Below are 17145 nucleotides of genomic sequence, written 5' to 3'. Positions count from 1 at the left end.
TGAGTCAATACAACTAATAATTTAATGGGGACACAAACGCAGAGAGAGAAGCAAAGCAGCTCTGGACAAACAAACACACACAACAGACACACCACTCACTGATCTACCGACCTGTCTGACATCCAGCAGCAGCAACCCCGACCTGGGGAGGGGGGGGAAACCAAACCACAAAATACAACAAGCAAACAGCAACAACTCATTATTATCTCCGTGCCTGGTGTCTTTAATAATGCACGAATCCGAGCGAGGGGAGCAGCACAAACCTAGGACTCTGACCAGCGTCATTTTTTCCCTTCATTTCGCGAAACTACTGACCGGTTTCCTCTGAATAACCTCCTCCTCCCCCTTTTCTTTCCTCTTCAATCTTCGGATGAGAGGGGGGGAGTCTCAGTGAGTGAGATTATCTTACTTTTCTGGCTTCTGGTTTATTTTATTTTTCTCCTTCTACACCCCCCACATTTCTCTCCTTCCCCTCCAACTCTCTCTCCCCCCCTCCAACTCTCTCTCCCCCCCCTCCAACTCTCTCTCCCCCCCCTCCAACTCTCTCTCCCCCCCCTCCAACTCTCTCTCCCCCCCTCCAACTCTCTCTCCCCCCCCTCCAACTCTCCCCCCCCCCTCCAACTCTCCCCCCCCTCCAACTCTCCCCCCCCAACTCTCTCCCCCCCTTCAACTCTCTCCCCCCCTCCAACTCTCTCCCCCCTCCAACTCTCCCCCCCTCCAACTCTTCCCCCCCTTCAACTCTTCCCCCCCCTCTTCAACTCTTCCCCTCTTCAACTCTTCCCCCCCCCCCTCTTCAACTCTTCCCCCCCCCCCTCTTCAACTCTTCCCCCCCCCTCTTCAACTCTTCCCCCCCCCTCTTCAACTCTTCCCCCCCCCTCTTCAACTCTTCCCCCCCCCCCTCTTCAACTCTTCCCCCCCCCCCTCTTCAACTCTTCCCCCCCCCCCCTCTTCAACTCTTCCCCCCCCCCCCTCTTCAACTCTTCCCCCCCCCCCTCTTCAACTCTTCCCCCCCCCCTCTTCAACTCTTCCCCCCCCCCCCCTCTTCAACTCTTCCCCCCCCCCCCTCTTCAACTCTTCCCCCCCCCCCCTCTTCAACTCTTCCCCCCCCCCCCTCTTCAACTCTTCCCCCCCCCCCTCTTCAACTCTTCCCCCCCCCCCCTCTTCAACTCTTCCCCCCCCCCCCTCTTCAACTCTTCCCCCCCCCCTCTTCAACTCTTCCCCCCCCCCCCCCTCTTCAACTCTTCCCCCCCCCCCTCTTCAACTCTTCCCCCCCCCCCCTCTTCAACTCTTCCCCCCCCCCCCTCTTCAACTCTTCCCCCCCCCCCTCTTCAACTCTTCCCCCCCCCCCCTCTTCAACTCTTCCCCCCCCCCCTCTTCAACTCTTCCCCCCCCCCTCTTCAACTCTTCCCCCCCCCCCTCTTCAACTCTTCCCCCCCCCCCCTCTTCAACTCTTCCCCCCCCCTCTTCAACTCTTCCCCCCCTTCAACTCTCCACACCCCCTTAACTCTCCACCCCCCCCTTCAACTCTCCACCCCCCCCTTCAACTCTCCCCCCCCTTCAACTCTCCCCCCCCCCTTCAACTCTTCCCCCCCCCTTCAACTCTTCCCCCCCCCCTTCAACTCTTCCCCCCCCCTTCAACTCTTCCCCCCCCCCCTTCAACTCTTCCCCCCCCCCTTCAACTCTTCCCCCCCCCCTTCAACTCTTCCCCCCCCCCATTCAACTCTTCCCCCCCCCCATTCAACTCTTCCCCCCCCCCCATTCAACTCTTCCCCCCCCCCCATTCAACTCTTCCCCCCCCCCATTCAACTCTTCCCCCCCCCCCCATTCAACTCTTCCCCCCCAAACCTGCCTCCCAGCCACTTGTACTGTACATGATAACAAGCAGGTCTGTCTACCTAGCTCCATTTCTCCGGACTGCACAAGCTCAAATAAAAGTGGGCAGCCAGTACCACCACTTTGCATCTTCATTTTTTTCTTATTAATCTTGCCTTTATTATTATTATTATTTATTACTACCATTTTACCCACCTAGAAAGTTTTTTTTTTTTTTTTAATTTATTTTTTTGTGTGTATGTTTCTTGTGTCGGGGTTTGGGGCTGCTGGATGACACTGACACTCTCTCTGCAGCCCCCTGACTTTCGTATTATTTATTTTCCTCCCCCGATCATGGTATTTGCATTCATCTCCACAGTGAAGGGAACTCAACAACTATGCGGCCGGTGCACTTCATCTTATCTGGAATAGCAATCTTATCGGACACCTTTCCCGACATCATTTTCACAGCTGCTGCCGCCGCTGCTCCTCCTCGCTTCCTCTATTAAGCATTTCTCATGTCACATTATTATTATTTATTATTATTTTGTATATCCGGTTTCCTCCCCCCTTTTGATGTGTTTTTTTTTTTTGTGTGACTGTTTTGCTGTGCTGTAATTGCACATTGTTTTCATGGTTACTCATTAACGTTGATTTTTACCCTTCCCCCCGCGCAGGGGAAACACATTAAGAAACATTACACAAACACACAAAAAAAATACACATTTTTTTAGGGGAAGTTATCTTCAGTTCTGCTGCTGCTGCAAAAAAAAAAAGGACCTAAGAAATCCCACGTTTGAACCTCTCCAGAAACCAACTGCGAGGAAATCGGGGGTTTTCTTTCTCAGATTTCTATGCTGTCAAGTTTGGAAGTGGTGAGTTTCATTTATTGTAATGTGCTGGGGTTTATTTCTCTTCCTGGGAGGGTCACCTCACGCGCGATCTGTGTGTGGAGACTTTCTGTTTCGGGGATGGCACTTTGCTTCTTTTGTCTCTCTGAAAGGTCAAGGGGAAATCCTGGCTGGGATTGTGGCAGTCACACGGAATGAAGCTTTCACCAACCTGTGATAGGCAGTGGGGCTGCAACGTTACCACTGCCTTAATGTGGCTTGTTGCACTAATGGCACTCACTCTGGGTGCCTTCACTTTTGGGACAGCAGAGCTTAAAAGTTTTTTTATTTTTTTATTTATTTTTAAACTCAGGTTAGAAGATTACTGTTTCAATTTGTATAATCTGATGTTACATTTGTATAATCTGATGTTTCATTATCTTATAGTTGTATTATTACTCCTGTCATAACTGTGTTATGCATATTTTACACAGAGAACTATATACACCGTATCTATATCTAAATATAGATAATATATACGGTAGATATTTATTTTACACATTTTTAATACACACACACCTTGCTTAGATACTTCAATTATATACACTATATACAGTATTATGATTGCATATTACGATTATATCCTAATAAATAGCAATTTTCCTCTGGCCATTTTACCCCTTTTCAGTGTGTACCAGATCATTGTAGCCATTCGTTTTTTACCCTTTGGAAGCACCTGCACAATATTATCCCGCTCATTGCGTGAGAAAAGTTGCTACTCGTGTCATGTTAAAAAAAGTTGCTGTGTGGTATTTCCTTGGTAGCATCGTCAATCATAATCATGAGCTTGACATATTAACCCAGTTGTTTCCAGTGGGCACAAGTTGCTCCTGTTCTACCTGTGCAGGTTAAATACATCTCCTCCACCTTTATCATGCGAAACAGTGGCTATTGAATGTCAGGCATGACGTTCTCCGCTGTAGAAGTTGCCTATTCCCCCCCCCCCTCCCCCCCTTGTCAGCACAGAAACGGCACTGTTCAAATTAATTCTATGGAAATGTTAATTTTCCTATTTTTGCTGTTTTTGAATAGCCGAGTGGGTGTTGAGAAGCATTGCTTTGCTGGCCCATTGTGCAGTTAAGGGGTTAAGCTGAAATAAGCTCTGTCTGACAGGGATAACTACAGATAATAGTTACAGCATTGTGCTGTCATTGTGGCCAAGCTGTGCTTGTTGTTGCTCATCATTATTTGTAACTGAGATCTTGGTGAACTTTAGCCCTGGGCATAGTGTTTTAAATAAGTAAATTAGGTGTTTTATGCACATTTGAGTTTGCTTTTGTTTTGTGAAGCTTTTAACAAGGATGTTCAGTGTTCGAATTCTACACATCAATATGGACAGCTGAGTTGTGCCAAATATTTTTTTTGTACTGTACCAATTGAAATTGACAATCCCAGCCATTAATCTATGCAAATTCAATGTCTGACATCCAGGCTTCAGTTAGATCATTACTGATGACTTTGAAAAACTCCAAAAAGTAAGATGGTATCTTTTTAAAAAAAAAATAGTACGCAGATATTAACTTGTCCTACAAGCCGAAATCACACTTTTTTTCATTTAAGTTGAATAAAAGGTAGGACATTACTAAGAATGCAACACTAATATATTTGATCTCTGGTCCATCTTTAAATAAATGTAATAAAAATATTTAAATTAAGCATTATTAAAGGAGGGGTTATAATTCAGAGCAAAGGTTACTGCTAACAAATTGGGATCTCATTATGCCTGCCTTATAGTGCAGAGATAAGTACACTTTTTAATTAAAGAATATCTATATACAGAGTATAATAATTTTTCATATGGTATCTGGCCAAGTACTCAATTCTTTAACATAAAAGAGGGAAACTATATAAAATGTTGTTTTACAGTGCTTATGGACGGAGTTTGTAATTATAAGAAATAATTTCCAGTTTATAAACATGTTGCCTCTATTATTAGTATTCATACATTTTACATTCTAGAATAGCATAGTAATAGATGGGATAACATCTTGTTGAACAAGACGGTTATTTTAATTGCCCACTACCAAGTGCCATGTAGAATACATTCATTCTACCCAAAGACTTCTAATTCTGCTAATGTTATGAGTGTTACAAATGACTACCCTTAGAAGTTGAAGGGCCCTCTCTCTGACCAACTTTTGTGAAGCTGCGCTTGGAAGAGCATGCATGTGTAATGTAACATCCCAATAGCAAAATGCTCACTCACAATGTTATGGTATTCACGTTTCTATTCAGAATAAATAACATAAGCACAGCATTTAAAAATGTATATTTCATACAATACAAACCTTTAATCCGACATAACGGCAATTATGTGTAACTCTGGGAATGCACAAATGTGTTCACGCAGACAGTGACTTTTGGTATTGCATAAGAGTATCAATGATGGTCTATAATATCACATCTTTTCAATTTTATATGTGCATCTGATATAACATGGAGATGTCACTTTCCTCATTTGTGCTATTATTTAAATATAGTAGTGCCTGTTTCAACCGTGCATTCAAAGTAGAAATTAAATAAAGCTGAATGTAATACCTTTACTGCAGAGGAACAGGTAGCAAATGGCAAAGCCTAGCCAACATAGTAGTGAAAGGGTTAAAGTCCAGACATTCTTGCTGCCTAAACTTTGCAAATGTTTCCTTCCTAATTGACAGTGCAATTTTGTTCACTGTCAGAACTGGTAAGAAATATCTTTGTATAGGATGTTGTTTTTTTGTGGTTAACAAATGTATGTATTCCGGAATACACTCTGTGTTCAGGGGTCTAGTCGTAATATATTAAATACACTCGGTTTCCCAAATGTTAAGTCTTTGCAATTAATTTAAAATGGGCCGGGTTTCGTTGAGATGTGTGTTCTTCGCTAAGATTACATTGTTCAAACAGTGTTTCGCTCTTAATTATGACCAAGTACGTATATGTACATAATTTTTGCACGTGTAATATTGGTAATCATTGCTGCAAAAGACAAGCATGCATCATAGATTTATAAATACTTGTTTTTTTTTTTTGTGTGTGCCAGGTGATCCTTAGAGGCGGGACTGAGTATGGATCATTCGAACGAGACAACTCAGGGGATAGAACATTCAGAAATGTCTAACAATGTAAACGATCCAAATGGTCCACCAGCCAAAATTGCCCGCCTTGAGCAGAATGGGAGTCCTCTAGGAAGAGTAAGACTTGGAAGCACAGGAGGGAAAATGCAAGGAGTGCCACTTAAAAACGCTGCGCACATGATGAAGACAAATATCAGAAAAGGTAACATTTTACTAAATACTTCATAACAAAAAAATCTCCATTTGTAAGTCATTCCATTCATTTTCTAATGTGATACAAAACCTATAGTGATATTGCCTTGACTTTTCTTATTTACATTTGATCAGGGAGCTTGGGTATCTCCATACATATATTTCTTAGCACAATTTTTAAGTGTGACATTTCATTTTTTGGGTTTTGTATTAGGGGACCCAGTTTAACTTGGTAGAACACTTCTGTGCAGAAGTCGGATTTATACATGAGTTTATTTTGTCAAGCAGTGTTGAATCATTTTTATTTATTAAACCGTTTAGAACATTTTTGATCAGTTTTGCTTCTACAGTGAGATTAGAAGCAGATATTATTTTTGTAACAGGTTGACATTCTGTCTTAGTTTTACTGAAACTGTTCAAAGGTGACACATGAGAAAAAAGTTTGACATTTTAGTCAATCATGAGCACAGTTTTACATACTGTAGACAGTGCACTGCATACACTTGTACAAAATAAGTAAACATTTTCAAACAGTATGCACTTTATTGATTGCTACACTTTACATTTTATTTATGAAAACTTCAGAGATATTAAAAAAAAATGGTACTAATGAAAAGTGACGACAGTATGGATGTTTCATTTTTCTTTTGGTTTGGATTGCAATGTGTTTTTTTTCTGTTTGTGTTCCCCCTCTCTTCAGACAACTGATAATTTCAAGTACAAAGTTGAAGGCAGTGGAATTTCATTGTATTCAATGTGCAACATTTATCATACAATCACTCATTTTTCATTCTGTTTGGCGAAAACAAAGCATATATTGATCCTAAAATGAACAGACAGCAGTTGGTATTGTTAGATCTTTATCTATTAAAATGCAAAAACAGCACTTCAGCAAATTCTTTGGCCTCTGTTCACGATTACCCTATTTATTGATTGTTTGCCAAGAATGTATGCATCTTAAGAATGCCAGGGTAAGAGCATTAAAAAGATAATTTATTATGGCTTTTCAAACAGAGTGCATTAATATTGTACTGAGAAGCTGAACCAAGGCTATATAAAAGGACTTTCTGACGCCTACAAACATATAAGTTCTATAAATTCCTAAATAGGAGATTTCAGCTGTCTCTGGTATTATGTGATATTTGTACAGCAAACTTTAATGCCAGGACAGTTTTAGACAAGGATTCTACAGACTTCACTGCTCCTTATAGCAGACGTGTTGTTTACATAGACTCGTAAACCTTCAGCAAAAGCTCTAACAGTGCCTTCAGATTGAAATCATCTTATATTTTTAGCCCTGACCAATGCTCGCCTTTTGCAATGCTGGACGCTTATAAAGTTGCTGCACTTAGTGGGTTGGCCAAGTGTTGGGTCAGGAGAGATCAGCAATCTGACAGTGCTGCTGTGTAATCACAGAAGTGGACAGCACTTGTTACCCTGACAAAATGCAGTCCTATTGTTTGTTGCCATTTGATACTTTCCTCGCATTACCTCATGTACAGTAGGTATTGACATGGAAAGGAGATGTACTTGCTGCAACATCCACAGGAACCGCTTCATTTGACTCCAATACCTTAAACTAATCCAAAATACATACAATCAATACCTGTGAGAAGGTTAAAGGTTTTATTGAGGGTCCGAAGAATAGCTAGTTCTTTTGTACATGTTGAAATGTTCTTGTTTGAAATAAATTATGTTTTTTTTTTTATATTTGCATATTTTCCTCTTTGGGTGCTAGCACCTTCTGAGCTGGACAGGCCTGTGGCCATATGAGTTACTGTAAAGGCTCCCTGATCTATGATTGAGCCAGTCAGAAGTTTAGACCAATATGGGAAATGATCGGGTGCCACATAAAAGGATTTTCAGAAAATCTCCAGCATCCTGCAACAAATGACTGTTTAAAGTACACATTAGGCACCCTACACGTTGAGTGTCAATGGTTTAGGGGGCATTGCTTATAGAAACAGTAAAATGGTGTGATTAATGGGAGATCCTGTGTGCCCTGTTAAAGTACTGTAAACCTTGTCATCTTCAGTGATGAGATGATGGCCCCTCGTTATACGCTGCCAGCCTGCATGAGAGCCTCTGCTTTGAAGCCTAAATTTCAGTCCGGATTGCATTGGCTAAATATACAATACAGTACTTGCAGAAATCTAGTGGCACATTATTTGTATGCTTGTGTAAGTGTAGACAATGTAGATGGTGAATAAAAAGTTTTTTTAAATAAAAACGTTAACATGTTTAACAAAACTAATAAATGTAAAATGTAAAAATTAATATTGATGCTCTTGATTTAATTAACTTCCCTTTCATGACTGTGCAAGGGTTAAATATCTCTTTATTGCGCATCGTGTGTTTGCATTAATGATATATGCACTAGTAAAATGTAAGCACAGCATCTAAACCAATGTGAAATGATTCTGGAAGCTGAAGTGTCGACATTCTTGTTACACGCTTACTTAAAATTATCACTTGGCTACTGGGATTGTCTTACCTTTCAGTTGTTTCCATTGGGCTGTCATGTGTTGTGTTGCAATGCCAGTTGTTATAGAGCAAATTCTTTGATTTAACTGCAGTGTGGTCATGTAACTTTTTTGGCTCAGCTGTGAAGTTTTTGAAATGGGGAGAGACATCGGTTAGATGTCATGAGTAATGTTTTTTTTTTTATAAGACATCTGCAGAATTCTCACCGCATTGTAGTTACAACATAGAAGAGGACAGAGGCAAACTACTACTTGGTCCTCTATCAACTATTTCCTTTCGCTTTCCCAAGCAATTATTTACCATTTTCTAGAACGAATACGTAATATGCAGCTGGGTGATCTATAGTTATATACTGTAGTTTTTTCATATTTTGGTACGCAATGTTTTTTAAATGCTTTGCTGAAGCTTTTTTTTTTTTAATTATTATTTTGTAGCTATAATGCATGCACAAAGTTAAATTACAAATTTGGCTATTGATTTTGTGTATCTTTTTTTTTTCATATAAATAGGCAATATGCTTCCAGTTTTCTGTGTTGTGGAACATTATGAAAATTCCATTGAGTATGACTGCAAAGAGGAGCATGCAGAATTTGTATTGGTTAGGAAGGACATGCTTTTCAACCAATTAATTGAAATGGCTCTGCTGTCTCTTGGATATTCTCACAGTGCAGCTGCCCAGGCCAAAGGTAAATGTGTAAACAACTGCAGGAAATTTATAAATCTTCAATTTTTTCTTTGTTTTGTTTTTTTGTTTTTATTTTAATGCTTGTTACCTTTTTGCAGGGGTTTATAATGATGATACTTTTTTTGTTTTTCTCCTATAAAAAAAGTGAAACTTTTTGGGTACCAAATTGTAGCTAATGTGACTAGTTGTATGGGACTTAAAAATGTTATCACTGAATCATTAGCATGCCTATTGACCTTAATAATTTTCTCCACTGAGGATCTGGGAGGAAATGCTGAGCATGTTTGAGCAGATGGAATGTTTAGTCAATTTGCATTTATGACTGAATACCTAGATGTGTTTCCTTTCTATTTTTCACGTTTTATTGTTTAAGCAATGTAATTTGCCACATCTTCCTGTTTTGCACTTGTCTTGAATTTACTGCGGAGCCATCAAATCTAGATTGATTTGATTATGTTTACAGCTATTTGAAAACTGTAATTTAGCTTTTTTGTTATTAATTTCTATAGACTAAGATGTGAATATATATATATTTATTTTATCTTTAGTTCTTTTTTTTTTTCCTTGTGAAAATTATTGATGGCGTCCCTTCTTCTGTTTTTTTTTTTTTTTTAAATTCTGTGTGGAGCAGGGCTAATCCAGGTTGGGAAGTGGAATCCGGTTCCTCTCTCCTATGTGACAGATGCTCCCGATGCTACTGTAGCAGACATGCTGCAAGATGTGTTTCATGTGGTCACACTGAAAATACAGCTACACAGGTGAGTCATAACTAGATACAAAGGGAAGTTTACAGCTTTGTTGCTTATTGGCACCAGATGTGTTTCATTCCCACATTACACTGTTTAGAGGGTGTGTAGTGATATGCTGTCTCCCTTTTTGTCTCTTTCATGGCACTAAAAATCAAAGTTTAAAGACACTGAAGCGTTTTTCTTGTCCTTGATGCACATTTTTTTTAAAAATCTTGCTATATATAATGAGTTATATTTAGCCAATTAATTGTATGCATGCATTACAAATGGGTATTTTACATAAAGTGTACTTAACGGAAAAATATTTTTGCATATCCTGAACCATGCCATCTGGGTACATTCTGTAAAAGAATGACTTCACCAATTTTAATGTAATCTAAGATGGTAAATTCTTCTTACTTTTTTTTTTTTTTAGATAAAAAAAAGATGGTTAACATAAGCCTGTTTTCTTATGATCAGTTGTGAGAAGGCATTGCACCTTAAATTGTTTTACCAAGCGCATCAGAGCAGGAAGGTAGAAGTAACATGAAAAAATAGTCGCCACATGCAGCTGATGTATAATTCATGCATCAATACAGCAGATGTGTTGTATAAAGTAATTAACTAATCGGAACAATCAGGAGACCGAGAGCAATCTCCAGATGCATCTGCTTGATGCGCAAAATGAAATCTGTCTGTCTTAAAGGAGTGTTCTGCAGCAGGATGCAATCTTGTAATAATCCCTTCTCTAATCTGTCTCTAATAGTTGCCCTAAACTGGAAGACTTGCCTCCTGAGCAGTGGTCCCACACAACGGTAAGAAATGCTCTGAAGGCCTTACTGAAAGATATGAACCAGAGTTCGTTGGCTAAGGAATGCCCCCTTTCACAGGTATTAAGCTTTAAAAGGATTGAAAAATGATATAAATGCATTGTTAGCAATCCAAAAGCTGATATGATGTTCTGAGGAATGGTGCCTTGGATGTTGTCAGGTTATTGCCCACCTCTAGGAAATGTACATAAGTGTACAACAATGTATAACGAATGATCTCCTCTAAAGTAGGATTTCACCAGTCCTGTGATGAAATTGCTATTACACTGCTTGGTGTAAATGCTTTTCCTTTTGGCCACTATTGTAGGAAAATTTATTTTGGACAGCCCATGTTGGTATACAAGTCTACGCCAAAGCAATGAATTATGTATGCGGTAAAAAGGTGAGAAAAAGATTCCTCATGGGAATCGGAATAATTACAGGCAACACAATTAGAATCCTGTCATATAATCTAATTAAAATATTCTAGTAATAAAATGAAGCCATTGAAATCTGGTCTTTAAGTACTGATCTTTTTGAATGACTGGGAGGAGGTTTAGATTAGGCTTTGTTATATTTACTCTACTACCAGTGCTATCTAATTTGTCACGATCAACCCATTACACTGTATTTGATGGCTTGATAAGTGTATGCTTACTATTACTGTCAAAGACCAATTCCTTTTTGTTTGTCCTTCAAATATATGTATTACAGGAATATATGGCATTTATTTGTACAACACTCTTCAATGGTACAGTATACTAGTGGTCTACAACTTTAGACAAACCTGATTCCACAATTTCTTGGTGCTTAGGTCTGTTTTTTTACAAGTTTGCAGGTTTTGGAGGCTGGTAACTTGTATGACGACTGGAATTTGTCCACATTCAAGGGAATAGATTGCAGTTTCCCTGGTTTCTTGATATTTTATATTTGCAACTGTAATTAACCCATCTGCCGCAAATAATAATTTTTTTGCGCACACATTCACAAGCGCATGCATGCGCATGCACACGCGCAAGCAAACACGCGCACACATACGCACGCGCACGTATACGCATATACATGTATACGCACACGCATATACATGTATACGCACACGCATATACATGTATACGCACACGCATATACATGTATACGCACACGCATATACATGTATACGCATATACATGTATACGCACACGCATATACATGTATACGCACACGCATATACATGTATACGCACACGCATATACATGTATACGCACACGCATATACATGTATACGCACACGCATATACATGTATAGGCACACGCATATACATGTATACACACACGCATATACATGTATACGCACACACATGTATACGCACACGCATAAACATGTATACGCACACGCATATACATGTATACACACGCATATACATGTATACGCACACACTTACGCTCGCACACACGCATGCACACACGCATGCATGCACACACGCACTCTCTCATACTCTCACATATACTCATACACTCACATCTACTCATACACTCTCACATCTACTCATACACACATACACTCACACATATGCATACACTCACATATATACTCACACACACGCATACACTCACATATATACTTACACACAAGCATACACTCACACATACTCACACACACGCATATACTCACACACATACTCACACATATACTCTCACACACATGCATACACTCACACACATGCATACACGCATGCATACACACATGCATACACTCACACATACTCACACACGCATATACTCACACATACTCACACACGCATATAATCACACACATACACTCACACACGCATACACTCACACACGCATACACTCACACGCATACACACACACGCATACACACACGCATACACTCACACATACTCACACTCGCACATATACTCACACACGCATACAATCGCACATATACTCACACACGCATACACTCGCACATATACTCACACATGCATACACTCGCACATATACTCACACACACACACCTATACACACATACATACATACATATATATATATATATATATATATATTTATATATATATATATATATAAATATGTATATATAAATATATATATATCACACACACACCAGATTGTAGTCCAGTAAGAAGAGACGGCGCATGAGGGGTAAATTTTAGACGACGTATTGAAGAAATACAGACACTCAAACCAACGTTTCGATCCCCAAACGGAGTCTTCCTCAGGGTTGTGTAGTGTTCAAATGAACGTGACAGTAACTTATACCTCCACCAATGTGCATAATCACCCAATTAGCCAATAAAAACCACTGAAAAGTCAATGAAAATCATCAGCTGCACAGGAGTGTGTGAATGTGCCAATCAGAATGCAGAGACATATCATGTTGCTCCAGACGACAGCGGATTGACCAGTCTTCTGCACCCGCCCACGTGACATCCCTAACTACGGAGGACCCTATACAACTGACATGCGCTGTTTGTTAGGGTTACGATCGAGGGAGGCGGACCAGCCCATTTACTGACGTCAGCCCGCAGTATATGCAGAAGACTGGCCAATCCACTGTTGTCTGGAGCAACATGTTTTGTCTCTGCATTCTGATTGGCACATTCACACTCCTGTGCAGCTCATGATTTTTGCAGACTTTTCAGTGGTTTTATTGGCTAATTGGGTGATTATGCACATTGGTGGAGGTATAAGTTACTGTCACGTTCATTTGAACACTACACAACCCTGTGTGTATGTATGTATCTATACACACACACACACACACACACCTTCCCTAAGGTACTGTACGATATGTGCAAATAAAACGCTTACTGACGATATTAAACAATATTTTTATATGGGGCATGGTTTATTACAGGCCAAAACACATACTGTCCAATAGTTATACTTTGAATAGTATATTTGTTTACTTTGAGAGGTGTCTTAATAGGGATTTCATTTGGCTGTCCTGTTTCTGTTTTGTATGGCTATTTTTTGCTCTTTGTCACGGCTCCGGTTCATTAATTGTTGGACTGGAAATAATAAATGATATTCGCTGCCTGCAAACCATTCCAGTAGTGCATCTGCATGGCTGCCACGTTTGTAGCTACGGCACAAGCTTGTGGGCATTTGTTAACTGCTCATGGAGTCGATAAATAGGATGTGTTCCATTTTCCTAACAATATCAACTGGTAACAAAGACATATTATGGAAAGACAACGTTATTTTCTTGGGTTTGGAAATATAGTATCTACAGTAATTAAATTTCTGCAGGTAACATCCATTTTCTTAACCATTTATTTAAGTGTTACACACAGCCTAGGTGGCTGACTTGGTATGAAAATGGTGGACCATGTAAAACAGAAATATTTAATCTTTATGTTGCTTATTAATTCATAACGAAAGCCATATTTTATTGTAATACATTTGTACCCATGATATCTAACGTGCAATATTGTATTTTTGAAAGTCTTTCTGTGTTTCATTTTAAAGGCGATTTTAGATGGTTTTAAAAATGTTTTAATACGAGGCGTTTTATATGCGAGTGTAAAAAACGTTAAACATAAAAATAAATTAAAGCATATATTTGATCAAAGGAAACAATTTGTAAAAAAAAAAAAAGGATAACTCCTAAAATGCAATATATTGTATAACCGTTCAACAGCCAGGAAAGATTGTAAAACTTAATGATGACATCTACAATTATGTTATATAAATCAACAGGCACAAGATTCTGTAAAAGAACACGTGCACTTGAGTGTAACACTGCGTTTAACTCTATTGTTTTTAATTGGTGAATAGTTTTTTGGATGCCTAGTGTAATTTGGGATTAACGCTCATAGGGGAAGGAGTTCTGCTACAGTTTATCACATGCAGGTGGATATGTGCGCAGAACAGATAGTAATGTGTCATGCTACAGATAAGTTCTAAGAGGACATACAGTAGAGGCAATCGTCTCTACACAATCATTATTGTCTTTCTTGAACAGGTCACTTAATCAAACACATTAAATTGTTGATGATAACAACTAAAATTATTGAGTCCCCAATTATGTTCTGATATACAGTATTTGTCAACCATCTAATTTTCTGGATGAGGAAAACCTATTTTTGTTTCACTTGAATCATTTACTTAACAATTAGTTTAAAGGAGCATTCCCATGTAGCAGGTCAAAATAAATAAATAACTTGATGTACACGACTTTCCTTGGAAAACTTCAATCAGCGCTAATGTAACAGTTATACTTCTTTTAAAACCTGTAACAAATGAACAGGATTCCCCTTTCTCTAGGTCTTGAATTCAAGCATAACTTTATGGTTATCTGTTTTGACTTATTCTGGCTTCAGAATCGCAACGCAAATCATAGGCAAAACGCCAATTCACATTTTGTTTTCGGGACCAACGTACACTTTTAACACCAAAAGACATTAGATAAGGATATCAAAAGAAACCCAAAGTAATGTATATATCGTGTATAGAATAAAGGATGTAACATTATTTAAAAATACTTATAACTTAAAGATATTATCTAAATCCATTACATTTAACCTATTACACCTGTTGTTGTTGTCGTTAGTCCGCTTTCAGTCTAGGAGGGTCCGACCCTTTTACTTTGAAAACCAAAATACCAAAGCAATTTTACCAAGATGCACAGTGATACAATTGGGAAAAACATATGGCATCAAGTAGTTGGATTTGCTGCTTTTGCGGGCTTGGTCCGGGTAGGAATATTATGTCGTTTTTATTCCCTTACAAGTAGTGGTGCATTGATTTCAGGTCCACTTATTGGAGGTGTCTGTATTTCACAAATGGAAATGGAAATAATTGATATTAATAAAGCTACATTTTGGGGTACAGTTAATTGCGGAATGAATATTTTTTGGAACTGCTTGATATTTCCTAAAACGGCCTGGCACTTGCTAATTGGTCATGCATATAGATGATGCACAGCACAATGTTATGTGCAATGTTTGTTACACAAATAACTTGTGGTGAGTAAAAATAAAGTGACAAAAGCCCTCCACTGCGCAGAGTACAGTAATGATAAATATGAAAATGTTGATTTATTTGAAGATCATTCCCTAATTGCAGCTCTTGTTAGATATTTGTTGCAAATGGGTCCGAAATATTTCCACCAGCTTTGCAACCACAGCGTATATTTGGGCTCCTTTTGAAATGAAGAGCTGCTTAGTGCTGCATCTGTGCTAAATAACCCATTGTCTCAATCTATTCATATAGTAATCTATACATTCACCAGACAATACATTAGTATCATATTTCTTTTAACTGGAAAGCTTTAATGGAAGGAAAATTACAGCACATTCTATAAAGCAATAGGTCAATGGAATATTGCATCTCTCCAGGTTATGGCACCAGCTACTAAGTTCAGCACAAACTTTCCGTTCTTTTGTTAATTGAAAGGCTTCAGAAAATAAAAATAAACCATGGACTGAATGCTTTTTAAATTCGTTCTAGTCGGGGTCTATAACAATGGGCAACAGAACAGAAGCCATTTTAAAAACCTACAAAAATAGACATTTGACTGCTTTCTAAATGTTTTTTTTCCATACGATGTGTGTAGTGTTTGCTACACTGTTTTGTATTATTGAATTCTCCTTTACAATATATACATAGCTAATTGTGTAGTATATCACAACTATCCAGTGCTATAAAGGTGCCAATAGAGACCTGTATAATTTTGAACCTAAATTACTTCAGTGTAAAGACATCTAGTACACATTAAAATGGCTTTTTTTTTTTTTTTTTTTTTTTTTAAAGGACACGTTTTTGTCAATAACTGAAATGAAAGCAAAAGATTTGTAGACCTATAATTGTGGGCTTAATATTTTCCTTACAAAACATACAAAGTAAATTTATAAAATGGCTGGAAAACCAGGGTTAGGAGAAGATGGTGACCACAGAAATAACTCCAAACAACATTACAAATAATGGGAATACGTTTCATCATTATAAAATGTTGTGGTTTTTTTTGTTTTGTTTTTTGGCTGGTGTGTGGAGTACGTTACATTTATTTTTTATAAATATGTTTAAAACAACATCATGGCCCAAATTCTTGTTCATTGTTTACTTATTTTGTTGTTACCAGTAGTAATTGGTATCTGCACTACATTTGGCATAATCTTTTGCCTATATCGACTGCAAATGTATCCTGTTACCTGTCTTTATAATAAGGCAGATATTAAGCAGTATGTATCAAAATAATATATAAAGTATAGTACCTGTAAGTAAAATTCTACATAGAAATCTACTCCGGTTTTGGCTAGATGCTTTCTGCTGCATGAATATAATATCCTTGTTATTTTTCACACTATCAAAATAAAACAAACTCGCCTACACATGAGTCAGTTAAAGTATGCCCTTCTATTTGCTAAACCTCATCTTATAGCATTAATTAAAATAATGTTTGCTTTGTTTTTTTACCCTGTGCCAGAGTTTGGTTCACTACAATTTTAGTCTACTCCTCTCCAACAGTATAATTAATGGCGGTAGA

The 17145-nt window shown here is 38.6% G+C and overlaps 1 protein-coding gene across 7 annotated transcripts in view; it reads left to right on the top strand.

Annotated features, from left to right (window-relative positions):
- SATB1 (SATB homeobox 1) overlaps nt 1-17145 on the top strand; it is a 187256-nt gene that overhangs the window by 105054 nt on the left and 65057 nt on the right. For 3 of the 7 annotated variants that reach the window (XM_075586914.1, XM_075586911.1, XM_075586907.1), the window contains exons 1-6: nt 1830-2687; nt 5725-5960; nt 8944-9120; nt 9751-9877; nt 10614-10737; nt 10985-11059. In XM_075586914.1, coding sequence (XP_075443029.1) covers nt 5750-5960; nt 8944-9120; nt 9751-9877; nt 10614-10737; nt 10985-11059 — 714 coding nt within the window. In that variant the 5' untranslated portion in view covers nt 1830-2687; nt 5725-5749. Of the gene's footprint in view, nt 1-6; nt 391-1829; nt 2688-5724; nt 5961-8943; nt 9121-9750; nt 9878-10613; nt 10738-10984; nt 11060-17145 lie in introns of those variants that run through there. The other 4 variants (XM_075586909.1, XM_075586910.1, XM_075586913.1 and 1 more) reach the window with 4 other exon arrangements.

Source organism: Ascaphus truei, chromosome 2 (assembly GCF_040206685.1).
Source record: "Ascaphus truei isolate aAscTru1 chromosome 2, aAscTru1.hap1, whole genome shotgun sequence".
In the NCBI taxonomy this organism is placed as follows: domain Eukaryota; kingdom Metazoa; phylum Chordata; class Amphibia; order Anura; family Ascaphidae; genus Ascaphus; species Ascaphus truei.
Note: the sequence above shows the minus strand (reverse complement) of the source record. Positions and strands in the feature narration are given on the sequence as shown.